At 37.3% G+C, this 26,812-nt stretch overlaps 3 protein-coding genes across 3 annotated transcripts; 1 reads left to right on the plus strand and 2 right to left on the minus strand.

Annotated features, from left to right (window-relative positions):
- Positions 1–258: 258 nt before the first annotated feature.
- On the plus strand, positions 259–11,601 carry rnf115a (ring finger protein 115a). The gene is made up of 9 exons (XM_084435434.1): positions 259–444; positions 1,499–1,557; positions 5,242–5,296; positions 5,434–5,702; positions 7,909–7,977; positions 8,163–8,235; positions 8,324–8,417; positions 8,675–8,790; positions 10,579–11,601. The coding sequence occupies exons 1-9, from the start codon at positions 367–369 to the stop codon at positions 10,696–10,698; spliced, it is 933 nt and encodes a 310-aa protein (XP_084291560.1). The 5' UTR covers positions 259–366; the 3' UTR covers positions 10,699–11,601.
- Positions 11,585–19,864, minus strand: gba1 (glucosylceramidase beta 1). The gene is made up of 10 exons (XM_084435433.1): positions 19,526–19,864; positions 19,227–19,421; positions 17,697–17,843; positions 17,490–17,623; positions 14,900–15,072; positions 14,562–14,799; positions 14,252–14,476; positions 12,478–12,641; positions 12,109–12,225; positions 11,585–12,009 (listed from the first exon to the last, which is right to left on the minus strand). The coding sequence occupies exons 1-10, from the start codon at positions 19,578–19,580 to the stop codon at positions 11,904–11,906; spliced, it is 1,554 nt and encodes a 517-aa protein (XP_084291559.1). The 5' UTR covers positions 19,581–19,864; the 3' UTR covers positions 11,585–11,903.
- A 105-nt stretch (positions 19,865–19,969) lies between these two features.
- Positions 19,970–25,641, minus strand: dap3 (death associated protein 3). The gene is made up of 13 exons (XM_084435567.1): positions 25,441–25,641; positions 25,093–25,134; positions 24,870–24,995; positions 24,638–24,739; positions 24,385–24,493; positions 24,201–24,293; positions 23,991–24,121; positions 22,355–22,435; positions 22,024–22,197; positions 21,859–21,918; positions 21,338–21,427; positions 20,988–21,105; positions 19,970–20,155 (listed from the first exon to the last, which is right to left on the minus strand). Exons 2-13 carry the CDS (start codon positions 25,129–25,131, stop codon positions 20,070–20,072), a joined length of 1,209 nt encoding a protein of 402 aa, XP_084291693.1. The 5' UTR covers positions 25,132–25,134; positions 25,441–25,641; the 3' UTR covers positions 19,970–20,069.
- Between the last annotated feature and the right edge of the window lie 1,171 nt (positions 25,642–26,812).

Genomic DNA, 26,812 nt, shown 5'->3' on the forward strand with positions numbered 1-26,812 from the left:
CTAGAAAAATATACATATATTGAGACACTGTAGGAACACATCTGGCGCGAATACTAGTGATATTTCATCAATATTATGGATGGATTGTTTAATTTCATATTGTAATAATCATTATTGCAAATAAATCACTCACTTTATTTTAATGTTACGTTGTTACTGAAATAAAGCACAGTCTGAGGCTTGTACAAAGCACATTTCACTGCCTCTGCCTGTGTAACAGTTCATTTAAACGAACCGCCCGAGTGAATCGACTCTGTAAAATGGCTCGGACTTCCGAATGCTGATGTCAGAGCGCCTCCCTCTGCAGTGGGCGGACCGACGACCAGCGCTGCTGCTGTTTGGGACACAGACAGTCTCACGGAAAACATGGCGGAGGCTGCGGCGGTCCCTCCGCATCGCTTCTTCTGTCACTGTTGTAAAGGTGAAGTGAGCCCCAAACTGCCGGTGAGTCCGCGTCGCCTGTAACACACAGTCGGTTCATCTTAGTGGGATTCTGTAGTTCTGTTGTCGGTCTCGCAGGTTTCGCTGTTGTGCTAAAGTTAGCATGTTAGCAGTGTATCAACCTGATGTAGGCGAAGGGCCTGCCATGGCTTGTTGTTTGTATATAAAAACCACAAATTGATGTATTTAGCGATGACCAGTATTACTAAACGTAATACTGGTGCTCGTGCACGTACTCAAGGAGAAAACTAAAGTGTTTTGTCTTCAACACAAATGCTAACGTTACACTCATGTCTTGTGTTTTTGTTGGTATTGTTACAGCTTTCGTTTAAATAATGACTTTTTAATAGATATTAGACTTTAACAAGTGTTCCGTTCATGCTGTTACCGTTTAGAAATGCTTACAACATGTCTTTAAATGTAAGTTACTCAACACTGAACTCTTATCAAAAGCGAAACTGGAATATTAAATGATTCTGTTTCTATTTCACTTAACTTATTTGTAATGTCGTAGCTCACAGAACTGTCAGTGACTATTTAATTTCAGCACTTGTTGGTCAGTGTGTCAGTAAGTCAATCCATCATGAGCTGTCCCGATGAGGATGAGTTGTGTGTAATCCCTTGTTTACTGCCCATTTCACTTAGTAAACTTCTTACTGTACTCAGAAGGTGAATCATAACTGGTTCATGCTTAATGCATATAGTGTGAATGAGGCTGAACAGTGTTTTGAGTTGTACTACAAGTCAAGATAAGCAGCCATTGGCCTTCTTTTTTTGGAGACCCACAGGATGACATGTCTTGACCTCTTCAAATCAGAGAAAAAATAGGGAAGCAACCTCCTGAATCAGCCAGAAATTGTTATGACGCGCATTACAGGGAGTGTCTCATTATACAGGACTATTTGCTTTAAAATTCAAATAAATGTGTGTTGTAGTGCTATGCAAATGTGGGTGTCCTCACAAAACCACAGCTATCCCTTTGTTTATTTACAGTGTTGAGGTCATCAGTGTGATTTTTCTGTATTCTGATTCTGATTGTGATTTTGCTTGCATTTAGGAGTATATCTGTCCCAGATGTGACTCGGGCTTCATTGAGGAGGTTACAGAAGACTCCAGGTGAGCTTTTCAATGGCTGCACTTCCTCATTCGTTGTCTCTTATGGCATGTTGTAACTCCTGCACTGCTAGATTACCATGGCGGCTCTTTCAGGGCCTTCTGGTGTATGTAAATAACTCTATTGTATCACCTGATTCATAGCACCAGCAAACGGGCCTGAGAACAAAAAGCTGTCAAAATAGGTTCCTATGATGTTTTTTTTTTGTTTTTTTAGTATTGATAAATCAAGCATATGATCATTCATAGTTTGTGTCACCATTCTGCCAGCGGAAAACATCAATGAAATTAGTTAATTGCATTTAATTCCAGCTCAGTTTAAGTTTAATTTGTTTTAGGCCTATATTGGAATTTATTGGGGAAAGGTTTTAGATCAGTGGTTCTCTTAGATTACTGCACATTGTGGATCTCCTTTATTAAGACAATTTATTTATATGATTAGGTCTTCAGTAGACATGTGCTGTGTCCGAAGTCATCTTTTTACAGTGTGCACTAAATATCAGAACTAGGGGTGTAACGATACCCTAATTTCACGATTCGATACATATCACGATACTGAACTCACGATATGATATTATTGCGATACTCCAAGACATATATAATAAAAAGTTAAGAAAAAATTTACTGTTGATTAAATGCTAAATTTGATATAACATTGTGGGTGTAAATGAATAGGCTTGGACAATGGTGACACTAGAATAAATATATTCATGATTCTGAACCTGAAAATACAGAATTATTTTAGACGAATATGCTTGAACTCTGTCACTGGCTGGATATATTTAAAATAATATAGGCCACTTTTTACTGGTAACATCAGACTTATAACATAAGCATTATCTGGACCCACTAATATTCCCCCATTATTATATATTATATTCAACATAATATATTGTAGTTTAATGTAGTACTGACTCTGAAAACTTCAATTTTTTCTCACAGGGTAATTTTTATTTTGGGTGAACTATCCACGATACATATTGTTGCATTTTTGTATTGCGATATATTGTGACACGATATATTGTTACACCCCTAATCAGAAAAATATCAGATAATTTGACCATTTTCTTACATGACAACTTAAGGTTAGTTCAAGTTGTGAAATGTCATGTGCTACAACCCTCCCAAAAACTGAACTTACCTTAAGCTAGCTGTGCAATTAAACTATTTTAATGCATGGCGTGGAGGTAAAGAACCACCTGTTGTGAAGCGATTCAAATCGTTTAATGCACTGCTTGCCGTGGATTATACAGCATATTCCATGGTCATTTGACAGCATTGACAACTTAAAGCTGTTATTGATGTTTACAGTACAATATTTGACCGGAAGGGTAAAAATGACTTTTTTTGTCAGTTACAGCTCGTTAGATCTAGCATTCTGTCCGCTTTGAGTATGACACAGAGATATGGTAGTGCTGTAAGATTACATTTATCTGAATGCATGAATTGTACCATTTATTTGAATGAATTATCAAGGGAGAGAGATGAGGTTCCTGTGTGAATTGCCTCTGTGTGTGTGCAGCATCTCTGTCTAATAACAATGAAGCTGTGAGTTCAATTACTTCAAAAACAGCGGTGTTCCCCTCTTTGCTGAGAAATATAATGTAGTGATTCAGTTTTATTTATTAATAAAATCAGTGGTGTGTGTGTGTGTGCGTGCGTGCTTCAGTGAAAACCGCACATTAATATAGAACGGTCATTAAACTGAGTGAAACTACCTGTGCATTAAACGGTCTTAAACTTCCAGCCATTTAGAATCGAAGTATTCAGACAGACCATGGTATACGTAATAATATTTCCGATTTAATAATTCATGATGCTATTTGCTTAAAAAAATAGGTGTGTGCATTTACATGTGTTCAAGATGTAAAGACATTTTGTTTTTACTTTTCTTAATGGTTACTTCACAAAACATTTTAGGGTCACTCAATTGTAAATTGTAGCTTGGAAATTGGATAAAAGTTTTTTGAAACCATCATATGAATACAGTAAGTTAATTTCTAAGAACTTGGAACACGAGTTTTAAACTAGATTTATAAACTAGATTATTTATTTTTTTATTATTCTTTACGTCTTTATCTTGGGCACCCTTAGTTTTTTTTTATTTTTTTATTATTATTTATTTTGATATGGACATAACAATAGCATTGGACGCACCAGATACAGTGTTTTAAGTGTTATAGCAATACTGCTAATTTGCAACACTTGTCCATAGGAGACTACATATTTCATAAAACACAACAATGCGATATACAAAACATAGTGCAAAACAGTAACAATACACATCATCAATATTCATTTCATACAGCATTACCATGTGTGCAGATTTGACTTGATTTCAGCCACCGTTTCAAACCTCTATCAAAGGTAATCATGTCTGTCTGCAGTTTTAAGTCACTGGGCAGAGAATTCCATAGTCTCGATCCATTAAAGGAGAAACTGGACTGACCAAAGGATTTAGTAAATCTTGGCACTACACAGTCACCACTGACTGAGGCTCTGGTGGACGGTCTGAGTGAGCCCTGACGTCTAATAATGAGAGCTGAAAACAGCGGCGACACATGATTGTTCAAACATTTAAAAACCAATTTCAGAGTACTGAAATGTATAAAATTTTCGAAAGTAAAAAGATTATGTCTACTAATAATGTCACAGTTATGTGATCTCATAGGTTTTCTGGCATATATCTTGACTGCCTGCTTGTACAATGAAACAGCCGGCTTGAGTGTGGACGCAGATGTTTGTGACCAGGATGTGATGCAATAAGACAGATGTGATAAAATCATTGAATGCATGTATAACATGGCGGCCTGATTAGACAGATCCCTCCTGATAAAACGAAAACAATTCAAATTGGACTTGACCTTTTTACAAACATATTTGACTTGACTTTGAAATTTAAGGTTGTTGTCAAGAATAATTCCCAGATATTTGGTCTCTTTTACTTCTTGAATAGTTTCATTATTTATGCTTACTTCAAATATTCTGTCAGAGGGTCTTGTTTTAACTGTGAAGCAGAAAGTTGCCAATTGCCATTGACCTTTCACTTGAAAAGAGTCACTCAACTCACAGATCTCTCTTCAATTTATTATTTTTCAACTTTTCAAATCTGATGGCTCCTTGTGGCATTGGTTGAACACAATGTCAGCTGATGCAGTAGGTTATTAGGGTATTGTTCATGTTTCACGTTTTATATACTGCTTTTTGCATAGTATGTAGTAGGGATATACTGGTCAGCTTTTAAAGGCAACATAGATGCCTGTGATATTCCACAGTCCTGTTTGTGTCGTTCAGATGTTAAATATAAATAGTATCTGATGCAGCGATTAAAAAAATTACAGTAATTTAATATTTGATTGGTTACTGAACTAAAGCTCACAAAAAAAGACCAGTTTACTAAGGAGCTGCCTTTATACTAAAATGCTTTTGTCATTGACTGTATGGGCACTGGAATAGCAAGGCAGCTGTTTTAGCTTTCTGACGCAGTCCTCAAATGGGTGAGACATCCAAAATGTGCATTTCGGGATCGATGACTCCCTCACTGTGACAATCAGCTGTACTGCAGTTTATGTTGCCAAGTTCCACGAAACAATATGTTCAAGCAATATATTTGTAATATATAATAAATATGTTCCCTGGCTATCCCAGTAGCCAGGTCTGACATGAATGTGATTGTTTACTCCTCAGTCTTCTGGATAGTAGCTCAAATAGCCTTGATGACACAGCTTCACAATTTGCTGAGGTATGTGGACCCCTTCCTTCCACAACATCATCTTCTGTCTTGTGTAGCTGTTGATAAGGAGTTTTTGGATGCGTTTGAATGAGGTACATTGTACTGCTCATTCATAACTATCTCTTTCACTCCCTCTTTTTCTGTAGCTATGGCAGCTGTTGTTCGTGGAGAGGCCGTTCAGTCTGGATCTAGAAAGTCCTGACTCTGAGCGGGTCCCTGGAGGGGGCAGTGGCTCTGGGAGTCTCGGAGCCGGACCGTTCGGCGGTTCTGTCCCAGGTGGGCTTAGTGGGACTCTGGGTGGCCCTCTAAGTGTAGCAGAGCACTGGGGTCCTGGTCGTCCTCCTCGCCTGCACACTCAGAGGAGGTACCGATCCAGAGGAAGCAGTCGGCCGGATCGCTCTCCCGCTGTCGAGGGGTAAGTTATATATCTTAGTTTTTTCACTTGGTCATGTTCTGTATCCCAAATCTGTGGATGTTTTCATTCTCTTAATTTTTTTGCAGGTTGCACTTTCATCTATCATAGTTTCTCTTTTGCATTTGAACTATAATTCGAACAGCACGAATAGTCGGCATGCTTAATGAAGACCAAATTATCTCCGATTCAGAGATAGAGCTGATCTACAAATGCATATTTAGCTGACAGTCAGACAGCAAACATGCTGACAGTTTGCAGATTAAACAATGCATTTTGAGGAATATAGACTCATTTTGTTTGCAAGTACAATGATGCATAAATATACCTCTGTGTTTGTGTGTATGTATACACATACTGTGTATATATATATACTCACACATGTATATTACAATCAATGTTTTCTCCAATCTATATGTACATGCTTGCAGACAAACACACATTATGCATTTTTAATGCCATGATAATAACATAAACTTAATCATGAACATGAAGAAAAAACACTAGTTGAGTGTTAGGTTTTTTTTTTTTAAATAGTTTTTTTAATATTCATAGTTGGTGTGAATAGGCCATTTGATAGTGTTATTTCTAAATGACAGAATATTTAGATTTCTTCAATAACAAATGAATTCAACTTGGCAAACTGGATATAGGCATAATGATTAGCAAATTACAAATTAAAAAATACTGGTAATAGATCAAAAATCAATAATAGGTCTACAATAATATTACAAATGGTTTTATGTCCCATTGAGACTCTTCTTCTCAAGTGCAACGTATAAAACTGTTTTGTTCTACAATATATGTAGTGCTATTTAAAAAAAAATATTACTGGTAATATTTACATGTAATGTACACTCACCTAAAGGATTATTAGGAACACCTGTTCAATTTCTCATAATGCAATTATCTAATCAACCAATCACATGGCAGTTGCTTCAATGGATTTAGGGGTGTGGTCCTGGTCAAGACAATCTCCTGAACTCCAAACTGAATGTCAGAATGGGAAAGAAACGTGATTTAAGCAATTTTGAGCGTGGCATGGTTGTTGGTGCCAGACGGGCCGGTCTGAGTATTTCACAATCTGCTCAGTTACTGGGATTTTCACACACAACCATTTCTGGGGTTTACAAAGAATGGTGTGAAAAGGGAAAAACATCCAGTATGCGGCAGTCCTGTGGGCGAAAATGCCTTGTTGATGCTAGAGGTCAGAGGAGAATGGGCCGACTGATTCAAGCTGATAGAAGAGCAACTTTGACTGAAATAACCACTCGTTACAACCGAGGTATGCAGCAAAGCATTTGTGAAACCACAACACGCACAACCTTGAGGCGGATGGGCTACAACAGCAGAAGACCCCACCGGGTACCACTCATCTCCACTACAAATAGGAAAAAGAGGCTACAATTTGCACGAGCTCACCAAAATTGGACAGTTGAAGACTGGAAAAATGTTGCCTGGTCTGATGAGTCTCGATTTCTGTTGAGACATTCAGATGGTAGAGTCAGAATTTGGCGTAAACAGAATGAGAACATGGATCCATCATGCCTTGTTACCACTGTGCAGGCTGGTGGTGGTGGTGGTGTAATGGTGTGGGGGATGTTTTCTTGGCAAACTTTAGGCCCCTTAGTGCCAATTGGGCATCGTTTAAATGCCACGGCCTACCTGAGCATTGTTTCTGACCATGTCCATCCCTTTATGACCACCATGTACCCATCCTCTGATGGCTACTTCCAGCAGGATAATGCACCATGTCACAAAGCTCGAATCATTTCAAATTGGTTTCTTGAACATGACAATGAGTTCACTGTACTAAAATGGCCCCCACAGTCACCAGATCTCAACCCAATAGAGCATCTTTGGGATGTGGTGGAACGGGAGCTTCGTGCCCTGGATGTGCATCCCACAAATCTCCATCAACTGCAAGATGCTATCCTATCAATATGGGCCAACATTTCTAAAGAATGCTTTCAGCACCTTGTTGAATCAATGCCACGTAGAATTAAGGCAGTTCTGAAGGCGAAATGGGGTCAAACACAGTATTAGTATGGTGTTCCTAATAATCCTTTAGGTGAGTGTATGTGAGTCAGCCGACTGATTATTAACAGCTCTTTTTTTTTTGTCAGTAAAAAATAAAATTAAGGAAGTTGGCAGAATTCCCCAGTACTAATATCAGTTCCTCACTCTGATGTCTCTGCTCTCCTTCTAGAATAGTACAGCAGTTTCTCGCAGGCCTTTTTGCCAATTCAGGAGTACCAGGCTCTCCTCCGCTGTCATGGTAAAGAAAACATTTTCATTCAATATTTTTCTATATTATTATTTTATTTTCATTCAAAATTACTACGTAATTTACTGTGTGTGTACACATTCTGACAGCAAATTACAGCTATGTATATTACAATGCCCAATCTCAGTTTAAATATGGTACAGCTGGTAATCTTGATGTTTGTGTGTGTGTGTTAGGACGGGCATGCTGCACTCAAACCCCGGGGACTACGCCTGGGGACAGGGAGGTCTGGATGCAGTCATCACACAGGTAGTTGAGCAGGATGATGCGTGTGCATGTTGCCTGATCCGTGCCTCGGTGCAAACAAGCTGATCATCTCTGTGTTTCTCTCACTCAGTTACTGGGTCAGTTTGAGAACACTGGTCCTCCTCCTGCTGAGAAAGAGAAAATTTCCTCCCTCCCCACTGTTATCATCACTCAGGAACACACTGGTTAGTCTCTCCTCTCTCTTCCCTTTTCTTTGAAACTTTTGTCGTTTTTCTCCTCTGGTCTTTGAGGAACACCGTGTCATTTTAGTTATGATTTAAGGCTCACAGACTCAGTGGGGGTCATTGACCTACCAGTATGAGCCTTGTGTGGTGATGAATTATAATTCCTATTTAAGGCAACGCTCCTCTACCGAAATCTCATTATTCTCACCCCCTGCATGCTGTCTCTCCCCCTCTCTCCTTCTCCTTGTCTCTTCTAGACTGCAATATGGAGTGCCCTGTATGTAAGGAAGACTATACGGTCGGTGAGCCGGTCCGGCAGCTGCCCTGCAACCACTTCTTCCATAGTGACTGCATCGTGCCCTGGCTTGAACTGGTGAGAGAAACAATAGAGAGGAAGGAACGGGATAAAAGGGAGAGAATGTTCAGGAAAGAATTTAAATATGAGAATCTTTTGAAGTAGGAAAACAAATGGTGTGGTTATGGAAAGTTTCTAGATACCTAGAAAGCACAGAGTTTTCTGGAAAGCATTTTATTTTATTTGTGTACAATCATCTGATAAATAGAATGAAAAGAGTTTTAGTAGCGTTGTATTAAGAGACTGGTCTCGACTTGTCTACGGTCTCGACCGCATTTGTACTCGTTCTTTTCTCAGTATCAGACTAAGAGGACTCAGGATTTAATTCATGACCAGTCAACACCACAAGTGGGGATATTGCTAAATTGCTGGTGCATTGTCTGATTTATTTATTAACATCACTAATGTGATTGGATGTAAAACCTCATGCTTTAAAGTCCGCGTGAACCGGAAGTTGCAAACGATTTTTCTCCAGTGCTGTGACGTATTTCCCAGTGAAAAGGAATATTGAACAGAGGGCAGGGTTTTACTCTAGTGCTCCTCCTCGCCATCTCTCGCTCATTACAGACTAACGATTTGAGGGGAGTGGTTAAGCGTTTCTCAACCCAAGCCGTCAAGCATACGTCATCAGGGAAGGTCCTCCAATGCAGAGGGGAGGGGCATTTTCAGATTTTGATTAAAGATTACGAAGCCAAAACATTTTTTTCCGTGTTTTAACTTGCACGGATTAATTGTTCACCACAAGACTAGTAATATGCGCTAACAAAGTAAATAGGGTCCATTTTGATTTCAGTTGGACTTTAAATGCTATTAATAACAAATCTAATTAATTTTTTTTTGTTACTGCAGTGCTGGGTCATAAATGAATTGGGGAATTGTCAAAAATGTCACCAAAATGAATACAAATGCCCACAAAATTTAAAATATGTTTGCAAAAAATTTACTTCTAACTTTTTAATCATAACATAGGCTTATGTTATAATTAAGCAATATCACAAGAGCAAAAGAGCTGTTTCACGAAAATGAGCACGATTGTAAACGTGCTAAACAAGAACCAGTTATTCTAATGGGAACTGGGATACCTTTTTTTAGGATTCTTTGAGGAATAGATGGTTCAAAAGTACAGCTTTTTATTTGAAATAGTAAAGATGTTTATAATGCAAAGTAAGTAAAGACATTTATTTAATGTGACCTTGTGGAGTAAAAGTATTATGTAGTATGATGTAGTAAAAAAGTATTTTATTATCATTTAAAAAGGCATTCAATTCAAACTTTTGAATGGGAGTGTAAGTGTGATATTAAAAAAAAGACAGCGTTGTTTGTTTGTTTGTTTAATTAAATGATTGGCTTATATGTTGTTATTGTTCTAAAGCCAATGCAAATTAAGGAAATATTATCTGGAAAATATTAACTTTTGTATTAAGTTGACTGGTGGTGTAAGTGTGTTCCTGATGCAAATGTTGTTCAAAGAGGTAGACAGAAAAATTATGCTAATATTAAGTTGTAGCCAATTGTGAAATTAAATTGTAGGATAATCCTTTGTGGATAATACAATCCCAGAATGCATTGTTATGAGTTGACGGATACCAAGATAGTGGACAGCGTTGTGAGTTAAAAGTAATTATATTTTGTTCAGAAGTGGAAAGTGTTTTGTTTTTTTGTATTTATTAGATCCAATCTAACGTCAGACTCTGTTGGAATAAAGTTTCTAGTCACTTGACAGGTTCTAGTTTTTGAGGTTCAAACTGTACTTTCATTATTACAAATATTCACTGACGTACCCTTCTCTCTTCTTCCTCCCTGAAGCACGACACGTGTCCTGTGTGCAGGAAGAGCCTGAATGGGGATGAAAGCGGCACTCAGTCCTCGTCAGAGCCTTCCTCCTTAAACACTGATCCTCGCACAACGGAGAGATGGTCCTTCTGAAACACACACACACACACACACGTCCGCCCGTCTCATCCGAGCTCTGTCTTAACCCAAGCTTGTTTGTCTGTCTTTCCTTTTTGTCAATACTTTGTGTTCATCCTACCATGATGGTATATTTTTACTATGGTTTATTTACTTATTTTCTCTAACACAGTCCTTCTTAGTTGTCTATGCCAATGTATCTATATCTTTCCCATATTTTCAGACGTCTGAATTGATTCCTTCCACAGTTTTCGGCACAGTATTTCCTTTAGTTTATCCATTCTTATTCCTACCCCGGGTGAACAAACAAACATTGCAGGATGAGGGGTAGGGTCGGGCACATATTGTTGCTTTAGCAGCACAACTCCCAACCCACAATTAGATCGTACAGTGTTTGGTTTCCCAGAGACGAGCTGTACTCCCCAGATAGCGCCTCTTACCGTTCAATGTGAATTCTCTTTGGGATGGGGTGGTGTGTTTATAAACGTCGCTTTACGTCCACAGGCCTTTCGTTGTTTTTGCATCCTTTTTTCTTTTTCTTTTTTTTCTCCAATTGTCCAGGGGATCATGAAGTTTTGTCTCTCTCCCCTCCATCTCTGGTGTGTATATATCACAAACCCATCAATGTCATTGTTTAATTTGATTTAGTTCTTTTCACTCTCATTTCTATTACAGTTTTTTTTTCTAATGTAAATAATTTTAGTTGGAAAACTCATTAAAGGAAGACAAAAAACCATTGATGATGAAAATGACAATGAATCGCTAAATATTAAAGTATATAAATATATATTATATGATGTGTATGACCACGATGTATTAATAAAAAAACTGAATAAAAAACAGGAAACATGTTGATCTTGCTATGACACAGGCAAACAACAAAAGCATTCAGCCCTCCATATTGATTTTTTTATTTTTATTTTTTTTACATGTGTATTCTCAGAAAAAAAAAAGGCTGATAAGTTGTATTAGATTATTTTTAATTCATAATATCTTCAGTGCAAGAAATTATATACATCAAGTTTTATCCAGGGATGTTTTTTGTTTTTTTTAAACATGACTCAATTACATCATGCTTTTTATTGCCTCTAAAACGTATAATCATGATTTCTTTGTAACCGTAGTGCTGCAGTCATTTGAAATGTTAAAGTCCTTAAAGCATGATTGAAATGATTTGTGTTAATCATTAAGGTGCATGTTTGGGTTATTGACCCAGCCAGTCAACGTCTGCTCCACAGTAGTGTGAGGATGGAGTGAGGTGAAGCACTTCCTGGTAAAAAGCCCAGTGTTTGATCCCAAACTTCAAACTGCACCTCCTCTTCAGACCTGCAGTTTCAGAAACATTTGATATCAAACTGAATTCATGTAATGACTGCTAAGTAACAACGCCAGTTGAGTGTAAATGATGAAATCCCAGTCTTTTACCTGTTGAGAATGATTAACACTGCTGAGGAATCAGGTCTGATAAAGGCAGATATTTCCAGGTCGGTGTGTTGACTGAAGGACACGCCCACTCTCTGTGACCCCTCCCACAAGAACTTGCTGTCAGTTTTAAAAGCACAAAAACTTAGAAGTTGAGACCCAGTTCAGCATATTCTATTGAAAAATGTTGTATTTGGATTATATGATTCAGATTTATAAAACACTGTGTCAAACATGATACAAAAAAGTCAAGTGCCTACTTCCATGTTTGCTATTAAATTATGGCATTGGCAACATTTAATAGCCAAATTTAAACTTTAGATGGCATTTTTGTGCAAGAGCTGAGTTAACGGTGCCTTAAATGAGTCGAACCTGAAGTGGGCCATGCTGTAGAAGGTGGGCTGCTTGTAGAAGACATCTTTACTTGGGTCCACAATAATGGGGCTGTCCACAAAGTTCTTAACCCAATTTGGCCCTCCATCCTGATTAAGGGCCAAGTTCCAGTCCGTCCAACCGGTCACATAGTTATTCATGTCCTAAATAAAGAGAAAATTGGAGATAAAAGGTACATTATATAACATTTAAAAATGTCTATATATTATATTGCAGCCACTTTGTATATTAGTGGCAGTGCGGCCTCAACACAAAATGTTGCCTGAAATATTTTAATATAGGTTTTATAATATATATAATTCAATATTAAATAGGTTTTATAATATATATAATTCAATATTAAATAATAATGTTAAATATACTCTACAGGTAAGCCTTTACTAAATAATAACAATAATATGTATTTAAAGGTACAATATGCAAGATTTTTTTCCTCTAGAGGGCGCTACATTCCAAACAACAACAACGGCGTAGCTTGATGACGATGTGAAGGAGCGTGGAATGATGGGAACTGTCGTTTTCAACTCCACCGTGGATGTAAATCAGTCAGACGGGAATCGAAAAATCATGTTCATGGATGAGGCTAAGTTCTATTTTTATAATGACATGCTTTTTGTGGTTCAGCGTGGTCTGTAATGGGAGAGAGAAGAGACGAGCAAGTAGGTCAAGTGCAAATGACGAACACCTGTGTCTTATTGCTGTGATCCGCGTGGAGAGACCGCTTTTAAGCCGCGCGCTGGAACGAGAGAGACTGAAGAGAAAATTGGACGCAGAGAAAGAAAACCGGTGGATCCGAGCTCTCATTTTTGAACTGTTTTGTGCCGTCGCGGTTGCCACGGTGAATGCGCGTTGTGCACGACTTTTGTTTGTTTTGCTTTATTTTAATAAAGTACGAGTCCCAGTCACGCCGACCCCTGTCTACTTCCTTCCTGACTCTTGAACCTCATCACACTTTTATTTAATTAAAATGAATTAACCGCAAGAAAAGTAAGGTTTAATACTAATTTGGTTATCATAGATGTTACTGTATGTCGAATTCATTGTTGTGATAACGCTGCGCAGTTTTACATGTTCTTAACAATTGTTGTAAAAGTACATTTGAACATACCCACATCATTTGCCAAAATACTGATTAATCTTTATGTATAACACATGCTATATTTATTTACATGGCCATAAACACCAGACGTGATAAACAATGTCAATAAACTAAACACAAATCTAAAGCAATAATACTTCCCTTACATAAACATAACTATTACCGAATGCTACATTTGGAAAATATAAAATTAAGCATGCTTTGTCGACAGAACCAGCTGCAATCAGTAAAGAATAATTGTGTTCCATAACGACTGCAAGAAACAAGCTAACGTGTGTTGCTTGATAGACACTACAACTACAACTTCCGCATTTGTCCAGGACTCCACGCAGTACGAGCGGAAACCGAGGATAACGCGGATATGATGCAATTGACTGGCGACTCCCAGCTCCCTCCTGCTCTAACGCCCCGTTTCCTTGGTTAAAATCGCAATTTTCTTACGATTTAAAAATAGTTGGAAACATTTGGGATATTGTAAGTAATCAACTTAACAAAATATATAACACTGGCCTTAAGATTATGGGATATTTTAATGCAAAATTCTTACATATTGTACCTTTAATATGTAAATCCTCAATTAAGATTGTTATTATATAGTATATAATAATATTTTATCTATTGATTTTTCTACATTTATCTACATTGATCAAGTACCTGTATGATGTCATGTGCATAGTCCTCTGCTCTGTCCCAGCTGCCCAGACGCACACCATGGTCCCCCGGTTTCCATCCAGAACACGCCTCGGTTGCAAACAGGAAGTACTCTGGGTAGAGGTGGTGTGTGGTTGACAGGCTGATGTCAGGTGGTACAAGACTGTCCAGGTACCAGTGAACACCAATGCCGTGGACATAACGTGATGCTTGCACGTCACTCAGAACCTGCAACCGGGAAGAGAGGTCGACTCCATCATCTGCATCTTAACGAACATCTTCCTATCCCTCTTTTTGTCCACCCAACACTTACCACTTTGGCCCAGTGTGGAAGCAGAAGTCGGTTGTCATCGAGGATTATAAGGCGGGTCTTGGGAAAGGATGAGGAATGGAGTGCTGGACCCAAATCCAGGACAATCCAGTCACGCTGTGTCTCCGGAGTAAAACCCAAAGCCTGAAAACTGTAATTTGTCATTTGGCCTGCAGTGGGCTCGTTCCCTGACGTCAACCCCCAGAATGAAAGATTATATTTCCCATACTCCTCTAGAAATCTGAATAGGGCACGTAAAAAGGATCAAAATGTAAGAATTAGTATAATGAAAAATAATATTACAGTCCATTTAGTTTAGATATTTGTATTTAAATGTGCACCTAATGTAGTACTGAGCCCAGGTCTTATGCTCTTTGCCTCCTGGCTTGCCTTTGAGTGAACCCTTCCCAGTCAGTGCGCCATTAGTCTTGAGCCAGGCGGGGGCGCTCCAGGCACTGGCAAACAGATTGAGAGGCTGAGCAGAGAGAGCCTGTGCCCGCTGCAGCAGGGGAATCTGGGGGAGAAAGATTCAATTAATCAGAATATGACTGTGGTGTTGTGATTAGTGGTGTGCATTATGTATCGTCTACAGTCATTTTGTGATTGTTGTTTTAATGATGTCATGTTGAATCTTTATTGAGTCAAAATCGCACCTTGAGAGTTCAAGCATTTACTGCGTGATGTAGCCTATTAGAATCCATTTATAATGCCAACGAAAATAGTTAAACAGAACCGCTGCACATCTCAAAGCAACACAGTGATGTACATTACTGAATTAATCTATGTTTTTGAATTAATTGATTGAGTGAATGATTCAGTAATTACTTATAAAACACTTGCTTCTTTTCCAGATTAATCAGCCATTTTGAAATAATCAACTGAATGATTTAATGACTCACTCATTAAGACAGGGACTACTGGTGGTTTTAGGGTAATTCTACACTACAACGATGTAACAAAAACGGAAAATAAAATTTCCTTTGTTTTTTGCTTACAGACAGCAAAGTTTTCAAACTGATACGTATTCACATGGATCAGCAAAAACGACTAAAAGCGATGTAATATGCTGCCAGGCCAGTAGTTGGCGATGTCACTTTATAAAGAAACACTATGCACCTATAGACTGCACACGTAATAAGCATGTGCATGACGTCACCGTTTTCACAAAAAATTTTTACACAGCCCTTAGGGGTCATTTACACAACAGCATTTTCAACTAAAAACGGAAAACTTTTTATATGTTTTGGCCGTTCATTTACACGCAACAATGTTTTGTGGGGCATGAAAACTGAAACTTTTGAAAACTTTTCAAAGTGCAAGTTTTTGAAAACAATACTGTTATCGTCTCCGTGTAAACTACAAAAATGTGAAGATTTGTGAAAAGGTGACGTCATGGGCATGTGTATTATGTGTTCAGTCTAAAGGCGTGTAGTGTTTCTTTACAAAGTCACATCGCCAACTACTGGCCTGGCAGCATATTATAGCGTTTTTCGTCATCCGCAGAGAATGTCTAATAAGGCGAGAAGTTTCACTCTCAGTAAACTTCCGGCTTCTGAACTGGTTGCAGTTCCACTCTGATTCCACATGAGGGCGCTCACAGGACGAGTGCAGAATGAATGGAGGTCAATTGCGCTATACCCATCAAAATCCACTTTTCTCAGGATATCATTTTTTGTCTAGTAATTTGAATATTGTATTCGAAAGGAGATGCAAAGAAATTACACACTGCTGGGTGTTCGATTTTTTAGAGTCACTTATTTGCTTTAAAAAGTCTTTTAAAGTGTCAATGACGTCATACACATCGTACGACCAGAGATACTGCTTTACGGCAATCCTTCAGTCACTTTGGTGCTTTCGCGCTCTGCACTTTCTTTTCTCTCGAGGCATCGACAACACATCTGACACAGGTAAATACACGTGCTAGAAGAGTTTTTGTTTTGTTTGTTTCTGGTCCCGCTTCGGATGCCACGATGCCATCAAGTGGTATCTCTGGTCGTAATCAGTCCTTCACTGACCAATCAGCGTTCATTAGCAGAATGCTAGCGTGTTATGGGCAACAACAACTCAACCTGTAAGAAATCGAAAGGACATAAGTACTCGTTCATTCAACTTCCGACCTATAACCCATGCTGAACTTGCAAAACCTACAATCAAATCTGAGATTTCTCAACGGCAATCGGGTGAAAGAGACAAATTTAGCCGTCTAGCCCCATAGACTCCCAATCATTCTGCACTCATGGACGATCGCCCCCAGTGGATCTCTGGTGGAACTACAACCAAAATTCGGTACAATAGGACTTAATAGGGAGTGGGCAGGCTCTCCGTAGACGGGCTCTGGCATCCGTGTGAATGAGGATCATTTTGACTATTGTTTTTGTCTGTATGCGAAAAACATAAAGGAAAAACTGTTCCGTTTTTAGTACATCACTGTCGTGCAAACGTAACTTTAGTTGCATATTTTAAAATATCAATATATTTTTTATACTTTTTTATTTCAATTATTAACACTATAGTCTTATCCTGATTTTAATTATTGATTAAATGTAAGAATTAAACAAAAGATTACATTTAATAATTTTAGAAATAAAGGACTTATAATAAAGGAATTTTTTTTCAGATTTAAACACTATTATTCCATATTTTCCATCCGTCTTATTATTCTAATTAATAAATGTATTTATTAAATGTAAGAATTTAGCATATTTCAAAATTTTAGAAATAAATTGCTATTATATAGGTAAAAGAAAATCATGTGAACTAACCACAACATAGAATATGAAGAATATGAAAAGTTTTGTGAGATGACAGGCCTAAACCAGCCAAGGTTCCTGGCCAGCACAAAAAAACAATCCACAAATGTCGAGTTATTATTTTTTGTCAATATCGCACACCCAAAATTTGTGATGGTGTGTTTCTGTTTGTGTACGATACCTTCATGTGAATATCCTCTTCGGCCAGGGTGAAGTTCTGGAGATCGTAGTCCCCTGGAGTGTCAGCGTATGTGTAGAGGCGAGTAGAAAAATCACAACTGGCCACTGGCACTCTCACGAAACGGTACTCTATACCTGTGACAGACAGGGATGCGCACCATTCAGAACTAAGTATGCTGAACACATTTTCATTCTCTGTCACTCTCACCGTCTGGGGAGAAGTACTGTCTGAGCAGCTGGTCCTGAGCTCCAGAGGACAGAGACAGAATATTCATAGCTGCCGCATCTGTCATGGCTCCCCCAAATCCTTTAGTGCGCTGGTACTTTTGACTGGGATTCAGAGTGATTCTGAGAGCTAAGATTCAGAAGAGAATGAGGAGAGGGTTTCAGCATTTGACATAATATTAAATAAATATATTTATATATTTAATACTTCTTCCTCTGCTTGCCTTTTCCCTCTTTCCTTAAAGTCACCATGAAATAAAAACTGACAATTCTTATTTTTTATGGAATATTGCAGTATTTATTATAAATGATTAATCTGTGCACATCATTATTTATTTATTTTACATTTCATGTGCCCTTGTAATCTTCAATCAAAAAAAAAACGTCCCCTCCCTCTTGCAGAAACATTTCTTCTTTTCTCGGATGATGTGTTTACTGGAGTGGGGGCGGAGCAACCTGTCACTCACATGACATCACAGCATTCTGTAACACTCTTTCTGTGACAAATGTATTATTTTGATACGATGGTCAAATAAATGTAACAATACAATAACTTTAACTTTTATCGATTCATTTATTTATTTTCACCCCAAAATGAAAATACTAATTTACTCTGTCATTCCAAACCCATAAGACTTCATCTTTAAGGCACAAAATTCTCATCTTTTTGTCCATCCATTGAAAGTCCAAGCAACCAAAACTTTCATTCACATATAAAAATTGAATGCAAATAGAGTTAATCAAATATGGTAAACGCAGAAGCTCAAAAGAACAAGCTTGATGCAAGAACCAACTTGGTTTATTCTCTCGCATCAAGCAATCACGGTTGAGCTTCAGTGTTTACCATTTTTGATTTACTATATGTTTACATGTGAATGAATGAATGAAATCTGTTTACTGTATAAAGTGATCATGTATCTTCAGAAGTATCTTCATATGGATTACTTTTACAATCTCTTTTTGCACTTTTTGATGCGTGAAAGTTGTATTGAATCTCCAATGGATGGAAAACATATCTTCATTTGTGTTACAAAGATGAATGAAAGACTTGTGTGTTTGAAATGAGATGAGAGTAGCTACTAAATGATGACAGGATTTTAATTTTGGGGTAAAATAACTCTTGAAGACCTACAACATATAGAAATCTCAGTTGCACACGGTCTCTTAAAGTCGGCATGAAACGAAAGTTGCCATTGTCTTTTCGTCACTATTGTGTCATATATCTGAGTGAAATGGCTTCTCGAACAAGAAAAAATGTAGGGCGGGACTTGATTTTGTCCATCGGGAATTGATTGGATGGTTGTGGTTTGCTGTGATTTCATGTGAGTGACAGGTTGTCCAGCCCTCACGCCAGCATAGCAAAAGGGAGGCCGAGGGGGGTATTATTTTGATTAAAGATTATGAGGGCACATGAATTTTAAAACTATGGGAAAAGAAAAAAATCACTAATAATAAGTGCTGCAATATTTAGAATTGTCTAGTTTGATTTCATGGTGACTGTAAGAGCACTCACCTGCACCTGTGCTGTTTTCCTGGAACTGGCCTTGACTCCTCACGAGTCTGCTGCCAGTTTTACTGCTGACATATGACACGAACTGACCGGGATCTGGCAACACAACTCGGCCCACCGAGTCGCAGTTTGTCGCATTGCACGCGCACACAACCGAACCATGACCGAAATTCAATGCTTGACAGTCATTACTGTCAGCTGGACAGAGTGACACAAACAAGCAGATACATATAATAAAGACACCAGTAGTTTAACATATTTCATATATCACTTATCTGTTTATATTTAGATAATAAACACACCTCTTGCTATAATGATCAATCCAGTAAGCAGAATGAAAATAGCTGTTTCTCTCATTCTGTCGAGATGCGGCAGAGATTCTTGTTACATGTAAGTTAGCCTAACTAATCAACAACGCTTATTCAAATATTTAATCGGGCTCTCACGACCTATTATTAGCAGACAACCAAAGTTTGTCCGAAGCCTAAAAACGGAAACATTAATATAATTACTGTCCTCTAAATGTTGTTTAAAAGACCACTTTCTTCACTTTTTCTGGGCTGTAAACAGCGGTAAACAGTCAGTCACACACCATGCGACTGAGTTCCGGGTGAGGCTGCGGCCACATGACCATCTCCTCCACCACGTGACTTTCAACAACAACGTTTTTCATGAGAGCCATTTCAAGATACTTGTCATTTTATATATATATATATATATATATATATATATAAGAAAAGGCTGTAAACGTTTTCCAAGTTTTTTTATTATGAAAAATTCTGCATGCTTATAAGTTTATTGAATTCACATGATATACAAGAGATCCAAGATAGACACAAATGTGCATTACAAGAAGGCACACAATCGTTCCAGGATAGATGGATTTTTGTTGCTGAGAAAGATGAGCTCTTTCTTTCCTTCTTCAGTTAGACCTGTTGGTAACAGAATAGAGATACTCAAAATGGGGTTTGTAACATACATAATAGGTTATTCTGACTTCAAGTCATGACAGAATGATCTTAATTCACGAGATGAACAGACATGAACATCTGTTTTATAAAAGGCATTTTTTGGTACTGTGGATATAAAATTGTTATAAAGTTCGTCAGAAAATACTACTCATTTAGACAAGAGGTTTTCAATCTTTTGATTCAATCAAACGAACCCCAAATATGATCGTACTTGTTCAAGGGACCCCCATGCTAATATTTAAAAGTAAATATAAATAATAAGTCTAAAATATTATTTGGAAAATATTAGTTACTATTAAGCTATATTATCACGTGTTTTCAACTCATAGTACTGTACTGTTTTTATTTATTTATTAAAAATCGAATTGTATTTATTCTAATATTTTACTAGTTACATTTTTTCTCTAAACATTTCCATGGACCCCCTAGGACTTCCTTGCACCCCCCTCCCGGGGATTCTCAGACCCTGATTTAAAAACTCCAGATTTAGACAACAGAGGGAATGCATAAATAAAACAATTACACACCAAATGAACATCGTTTGCTGTTCACCATGTAGCGTTAATACTAAACAAGCTTCCTACTTTGCCAGGAAGTGAAAAAGAGAGAATGAAAAAAAGACATTGCCTGTCGTTTTCATTTTATTCAGTCCAAAAATCACTTGAATGCACATTAAATCATAATTATGACTTGAAAACTTGTAGGTACTAATTTTATTTTATATGACCACATTATTCTCTTTACATACAGTTGCCAGTGATTGCACTCCAGACACACAAATACACAAACTTACTGTGCTGATGCTGCAGCCAGTTCCGGTCTAAATAGTACAGATAACAGCTCTCAAACTCCTTCTCATTGTAGATGGGCACAGAAACTGGCACAAACGGTTCCATTTGATCAAACCCCTCCTGATAGACAGAAATAGGGGAAATCAAGAGAGAGTGAGAAGAGAAAATACATTAAGCCCTTTTAACAAATCTAGACGATACATGCAACAGCCTCTAAAGTTTTGCAAATGCTTCAAAGTCTATTGTTGAAGTAAAAAGCAAAAACAACGCTTTGTTAACTTAGGGCATTTACTCTGCAGTTTAATGAAAAAAAAAAAGGCATAATGAGCTTTTGTGTGTGAGGGATGCTGACCTCTCCTAGTAACTCATTGGGAAGGTAAGCAGACCGTGGCTTGAACAGGGACCCGGTCTGAGACAGTGCTGTGAGAATGGCACCTCCACTCTATAACAGAGCAATATAAAGTGAAAGTAAAAGCACGCTCACACCTAGGAAGATAACTAGATCGATGACGATAAAGAGTTAGTTCTAAGAATCATTCTAAATATAAAAGAACAGCAGAGTCCACACCACAACTATAACGATAATGACACAGTGAAACGATATAGTTGAAATCACTCTCAGGACTTTTTACATCTGATGAACGATAAAAACATCGACAGCCAATCAGAATCCATCCTGCTTTAAGAGCTCGAGCATTTAAAGCAGCAAACTTATAAACAGAATAAACAGAACGATCTTATCCGCTGGTGTGGACGCTAATATAGTTATCATATAGTTATACTTTCTTGGTGTGAACAGGCCTTAAATTGAGAGTAAACAACTTACTGAGAGTTCAATCTGTATTATAATATTAAGTGAGAGGTTTTTTTTACCCAATCGTTTTTCATCATCTTCTTCAGATTATGAATCAGAGTCAGTTCCTCTGGCTCACACTGCATAAAATGAATGATACTAATTATTTAATAACATTAATATAATAATGTTTTTTAAAAATTTATGAATTCATATTTAATACTGGCTAATTTATGCCAACGTACCATGGTCTTGTCTTCCTTTTTTAGAGATGTTTTTCCCCACAGAGCATTTACTCCATCCACAGCCACGGCCAGTTTAAAGGCCCCCTCGCCATCAGTGGCGCCTCCTGCCTGAAGCCTCAGCTCTCGCATCACTGCACCCACCACATCACTGCTGCTCTTCATGCGATTCACACCCTGTTCAAATTAAAATCAAATTATTAAAAAAATAAACATGAAATAATTCATGCATATACAAGAATAAAATAATAAAACAAGGTGACAAAGACAAAGTTTATGATATCCTCAATTTAAGGTAATAGAAATGGGGAATTATTTGATGAAGAAAACTCACCTGATCAACAAGCTCCCCTAAAGGCTGCCCCTTCTCAGTACTTTCTCTCTTTGTCCACACATATCGCTGTGTTGTCTTTATCTGTCAATTGATCAGATTGACATCAGAGCAGCTCGATAAAAGATTAAAAAAAAAAAAAAAAAAAATCTACAATTTCAACTTTTTTCATATTTTTACATTAGACAACTTCAGCAAGTCCATATTTTGTAAAAAAAAAAAGGTATATATATATATAATATAATATATATATATATATACACAAGGGATAATGTAGAGCGAGGCGGTTGTTATAGCGAATACAACCCCGACAGGCTGATCAGGACCCCGACGCATACCGCTTATTACATGGCTACCTACCAAATAAATCAATAATTTGACACAAAATATTTATTTAAAAAGCAGTTTATTGATTTAAAAACGATTGTATTGCTTCCGCTAAAGAAAATAGTCTGTTCCGTCTCTATGGTTAGAATCCTGCGTCCATAGCAACGCTCTGCTTTTCATGACAACGGTGTGTTATACTTAGCAGCGGTCTGTTATCAAGAAATAACAGACCGCATTCTACATTAGAATTCAACCAAGCCATGTAATAAATATATATATATATACTGCCGTTCAAAAGTTTTGGATCAGTACGATTTTTAATGTTTTTAAAAGAAGTCTCTTCTGCTCACCAAGGCTGCATTTATTTGATTAAAAATACAACAAAAAAAACAACAACAATAATAATATGGTTCAATATTATGAAAATTTAAAATTACTGTTTTCTGTTTTAATATATTTCAAAATGTAATTTACTCATGTGATCAAAGCTGAATTGTCAGCATCATTAATCCAGTCTTCAGTGTCACATAATCCTTCAGAAATCATTCTAATATGCAGATTTGATGCTCAAAAAACATCCATTATTATTATCAATGTTGAAAACAGTTGTGTAATTTTTTTTTCAGGATTCTTTGATGAATAAAAAGTTCAAAAGAACAGCATTTTTTTAAATAGGACCTTTTGTAACATCATAAATATCTTTACTGTAACTTTTGATCAATTTAATTCATCCTTGATGAAAAAAAAGTATTGATTTCTTTTATTTATTTCCCGCAAAAAATGAAATAAAAATTCTTACTGACCCCAAACTTTTGAACGGTAGATAAATGCTGCTCTTTTGAACTTTCTATTCATCAAAGAATCCTAAAATAAAAATGTAAATAGCTGTTTTCAGCACTGATAATAATGAGAAATGTTTCTTGAGCATCAAATCATCATATTAGAACTGAACACATGTGACACTGAAGACTGGAGAAAATTCAGCTTTCATCACAGGAATAAATTACACTTTACTATTTATTCACAAAGACAACTGCTGTTTTAAATAGTAATAATGTTTCACAATATTACAAAAAAAAATTTTTATTAAAAAATGCAGCCTTGGTAAGCAGAAAAACATTAAAAATCTTATCGATTCAAAACTTTTGACTGTTAGTGTACACACACATACACGTATATATATATATATATATATATATATATATATATTTTTTTTTTTATATAATTTATTTCCGTGGACCAGACAGTGTGATAAGGTGATCACTCACCTGATTTCATACCCATAAACCCTAATAAACACATCGAGTCGTACCGTGGATAAAAAGCGTTCATTGGTGATTCTGAAGTTCTTCAGCCATTGGGAAGCCTGGATCGGCTGGTCAAAGCGTGAGGGGCGAGAAGAAGAGGGTAGCAGCTCTTTACAGTTCTTGACCCACAGATGAGCTACAGAGAGAACATCACAACATCATCAGACTCCAAACTTCACCTCATCTTGCATTTTGATTGAGTGAGTGCAGCTCACCATCAGGTATGTGCAGGATCAGCCAGCCCTGAGTGTAACAGTAATGCAGGGCGTGACACAAAGACAGGGTCTTTCCAGAGCCAGTATCTCCATCTAAAGCACATTGTCAAGGAATGTGTGAAATATGGAAGAGGAATATGCACAAAGTAAAACGGCTCACTGGGAATTTTCTGTTTGAGGATACAGAGTATACAACGCAGGGGGGGATTGCTGTAATCAGCTCTTTTAAGATATGAGATAAGCTCCAGCGCCGGCGGCCTCACCATCACGCAGCCTTCATTAAACGTCTTAATCTGAAAAAGAGTACCAACACGTATTAGAGCACTAACACGTTCAGGCAACTTCAACCACAAACATCATGCCATTTCTATTTAGACTATATTAAATCTATACTAAAAGTGCTCCACACACACACACACAGAGTACTGTTCCCAAACCTGCAACTGGAAACGTGGAGGCAGTCCATGGGGGAATAGTTTTTGGATATGAGCTGGGGGGATTGTGTAGTATTGCCCAGTATGTCTTTCCGAATGACATGCCTGAGAAAGAAAGAAAGAAAGAAAGAAAGAGATGGTTGGCGAGGAGGACGGAATGTCACAACATAAAGAGCTTTGAGCTTTCCATAACATATTTTCCATGCTGTACATTCCATAAATGTTTAGGACGTACTGGATCCTGCTCTGAAGTTCTGAAGACTGACAGCGGATTCAAGTCAGCTGATGATGTTTCTGCAACAACCGCTTCCAGTTGCCGGCCACTTCCTTGGGTGTGGAGATGTCTGAATTTCTGTGTGACCTGAATATGACATCATTTATTGTTATGAGTTATCTGTCCTTTAAAATAGTTTTAACTTAAGTATATTTTATATATATGAAAGGTTAACGAAACTTACTGTATGGCGCAACCGCGAGGACAGTTTGTGCAGATTCATATTCTGAAACAAAAGCGAATCAATTAGTATATTTAACCAGAGATGTTCTCTTAATGTAATTAGGTTGACAATGAAATCTATGCTCACATTAAAACTGTTAAGCTGATGATTTGTTATGCAAGCGTCTAATTATGGACATTAAGTAATATATTTGCCGAAATTAACTCCTATAATGTTATTCCCAGAGAGAGTCTCGTAGATCTTCATGTCTTTCACCTTGCGAGAGAAATGCTGGCTGCATGAAAGTGCATGAGGTTATGATGCGGCTGCTACACCATGTACAAAAAACGAAATAAGACAATGACTTACCACTAGGATAAAAAGTCGTCAGATGCTTAGAAAACTACTTGTCAGTAAAATGCTACGTGTAAAGCGATAACACGTATTGCTGATTACTGCAAACGGTCGTACTGTCACGGGCCACGGCCGATGGAGGTCGCCATCATTGTTTCAACCGACGTCGGAAGTTACGTCATTACGCAAATGACGAAGACGTATGACCAAGAGGTCAAGGTTTGGCTGGTAAGCATCAGATTTGAATTATGTGAATTATTTATGATTAGTTGGTTATGAATGAAAGCCTCTGCTGGTTAATAAGTATAGCCTACCATTAAGCTTCATTTTTCTTCACTGACGGCCATTCGCAAGTAGCCGTATATTCTGACGAAATAGCCTAAATCTTTCTGCATCTCTTTATGTCCAATAGGTTTAAACTAATAATATATATATATATAATCTTTTTGCCTTTATACTTTTTTTTTTTTTACTACATAATTGTATTCTTGTACCCTGTCACATACCCATTCAATCTTTAAATATGAAAATACAAAATGTTTAAACCCATTTTACATTTTGTGCCATTCATCCATTTTTTTGGTTTGAAAGTTGATTTGAAAGTACTTGATAGCAGGGAATAAAATGTCAAAGATGTTAAAATTGTTAGAAATACCACATATTTTTATGGTGCATCATTTCCGATTCAGGTTGTTGTTGTTGTTGTTGTTGTTGTTGTTGTTGTTTTGTGTGTGTCAATTTTTGCTTTAGTGATAAAGTTTAGTGAGACGTTTTGTATCATAAAGACAGTCAATTGTCGCCACCTACTGGCGCAACAATAAACCATAACCTCTTTTTATACAGTCTAGCTATGGCTAGCTATAACCAGAGCCGTTAAATATGTTTTTCAACGGCTCTGGCTATAACATACAATTTGTATGTTATATTGTTGCGCCAATAGGTGGCGACAATTGACTGTCTTGTTTTGTTCATTGTGAATGAGTCATCATCATTAATTGATGATTATCATTTATGAATTGTTCATCATTAATTAAAATATTAAACACTAATCCGTTCAGGAACAAAACTGCGTGTTGCTCGAAGACCTGCAACGTGACTTTCTACAGCAGGTAAACAACTTCCATTGAAATTGTATCATTTAAACTTAAAGAGGTTATCTCTAAAATTGCCTACCGAATAGGCTATATCATGTGAAAGAAACACTACGTGCTTTCATTCGAAACCATTGAATACAATTGCTGGTTTTGTAATTCTGAAAGTGAAACCATTGTACATTTATTTTTTGAATGTCCCTGTTCTTCTCTCTTTTGGCCTGAGATGTCTCAATTTCTGATTTTTAAAATTAAATTTAAAGTAGCCCTTACATCTGTCAAAAGTTTTACTTCAC

The sequence above is a fragment of the Rutilus rutilus genome (genome assembly GCF_951802725.1).
Source record: "Rutilus rutilus genome assembly, chromosome: 17".
Lineage (NCBI taxonomy): Eukaryota > Metazoa > Chordata > Actinopteri > Cypriniformes > Leuciscidae > Rutilus > Rutilus rutilus.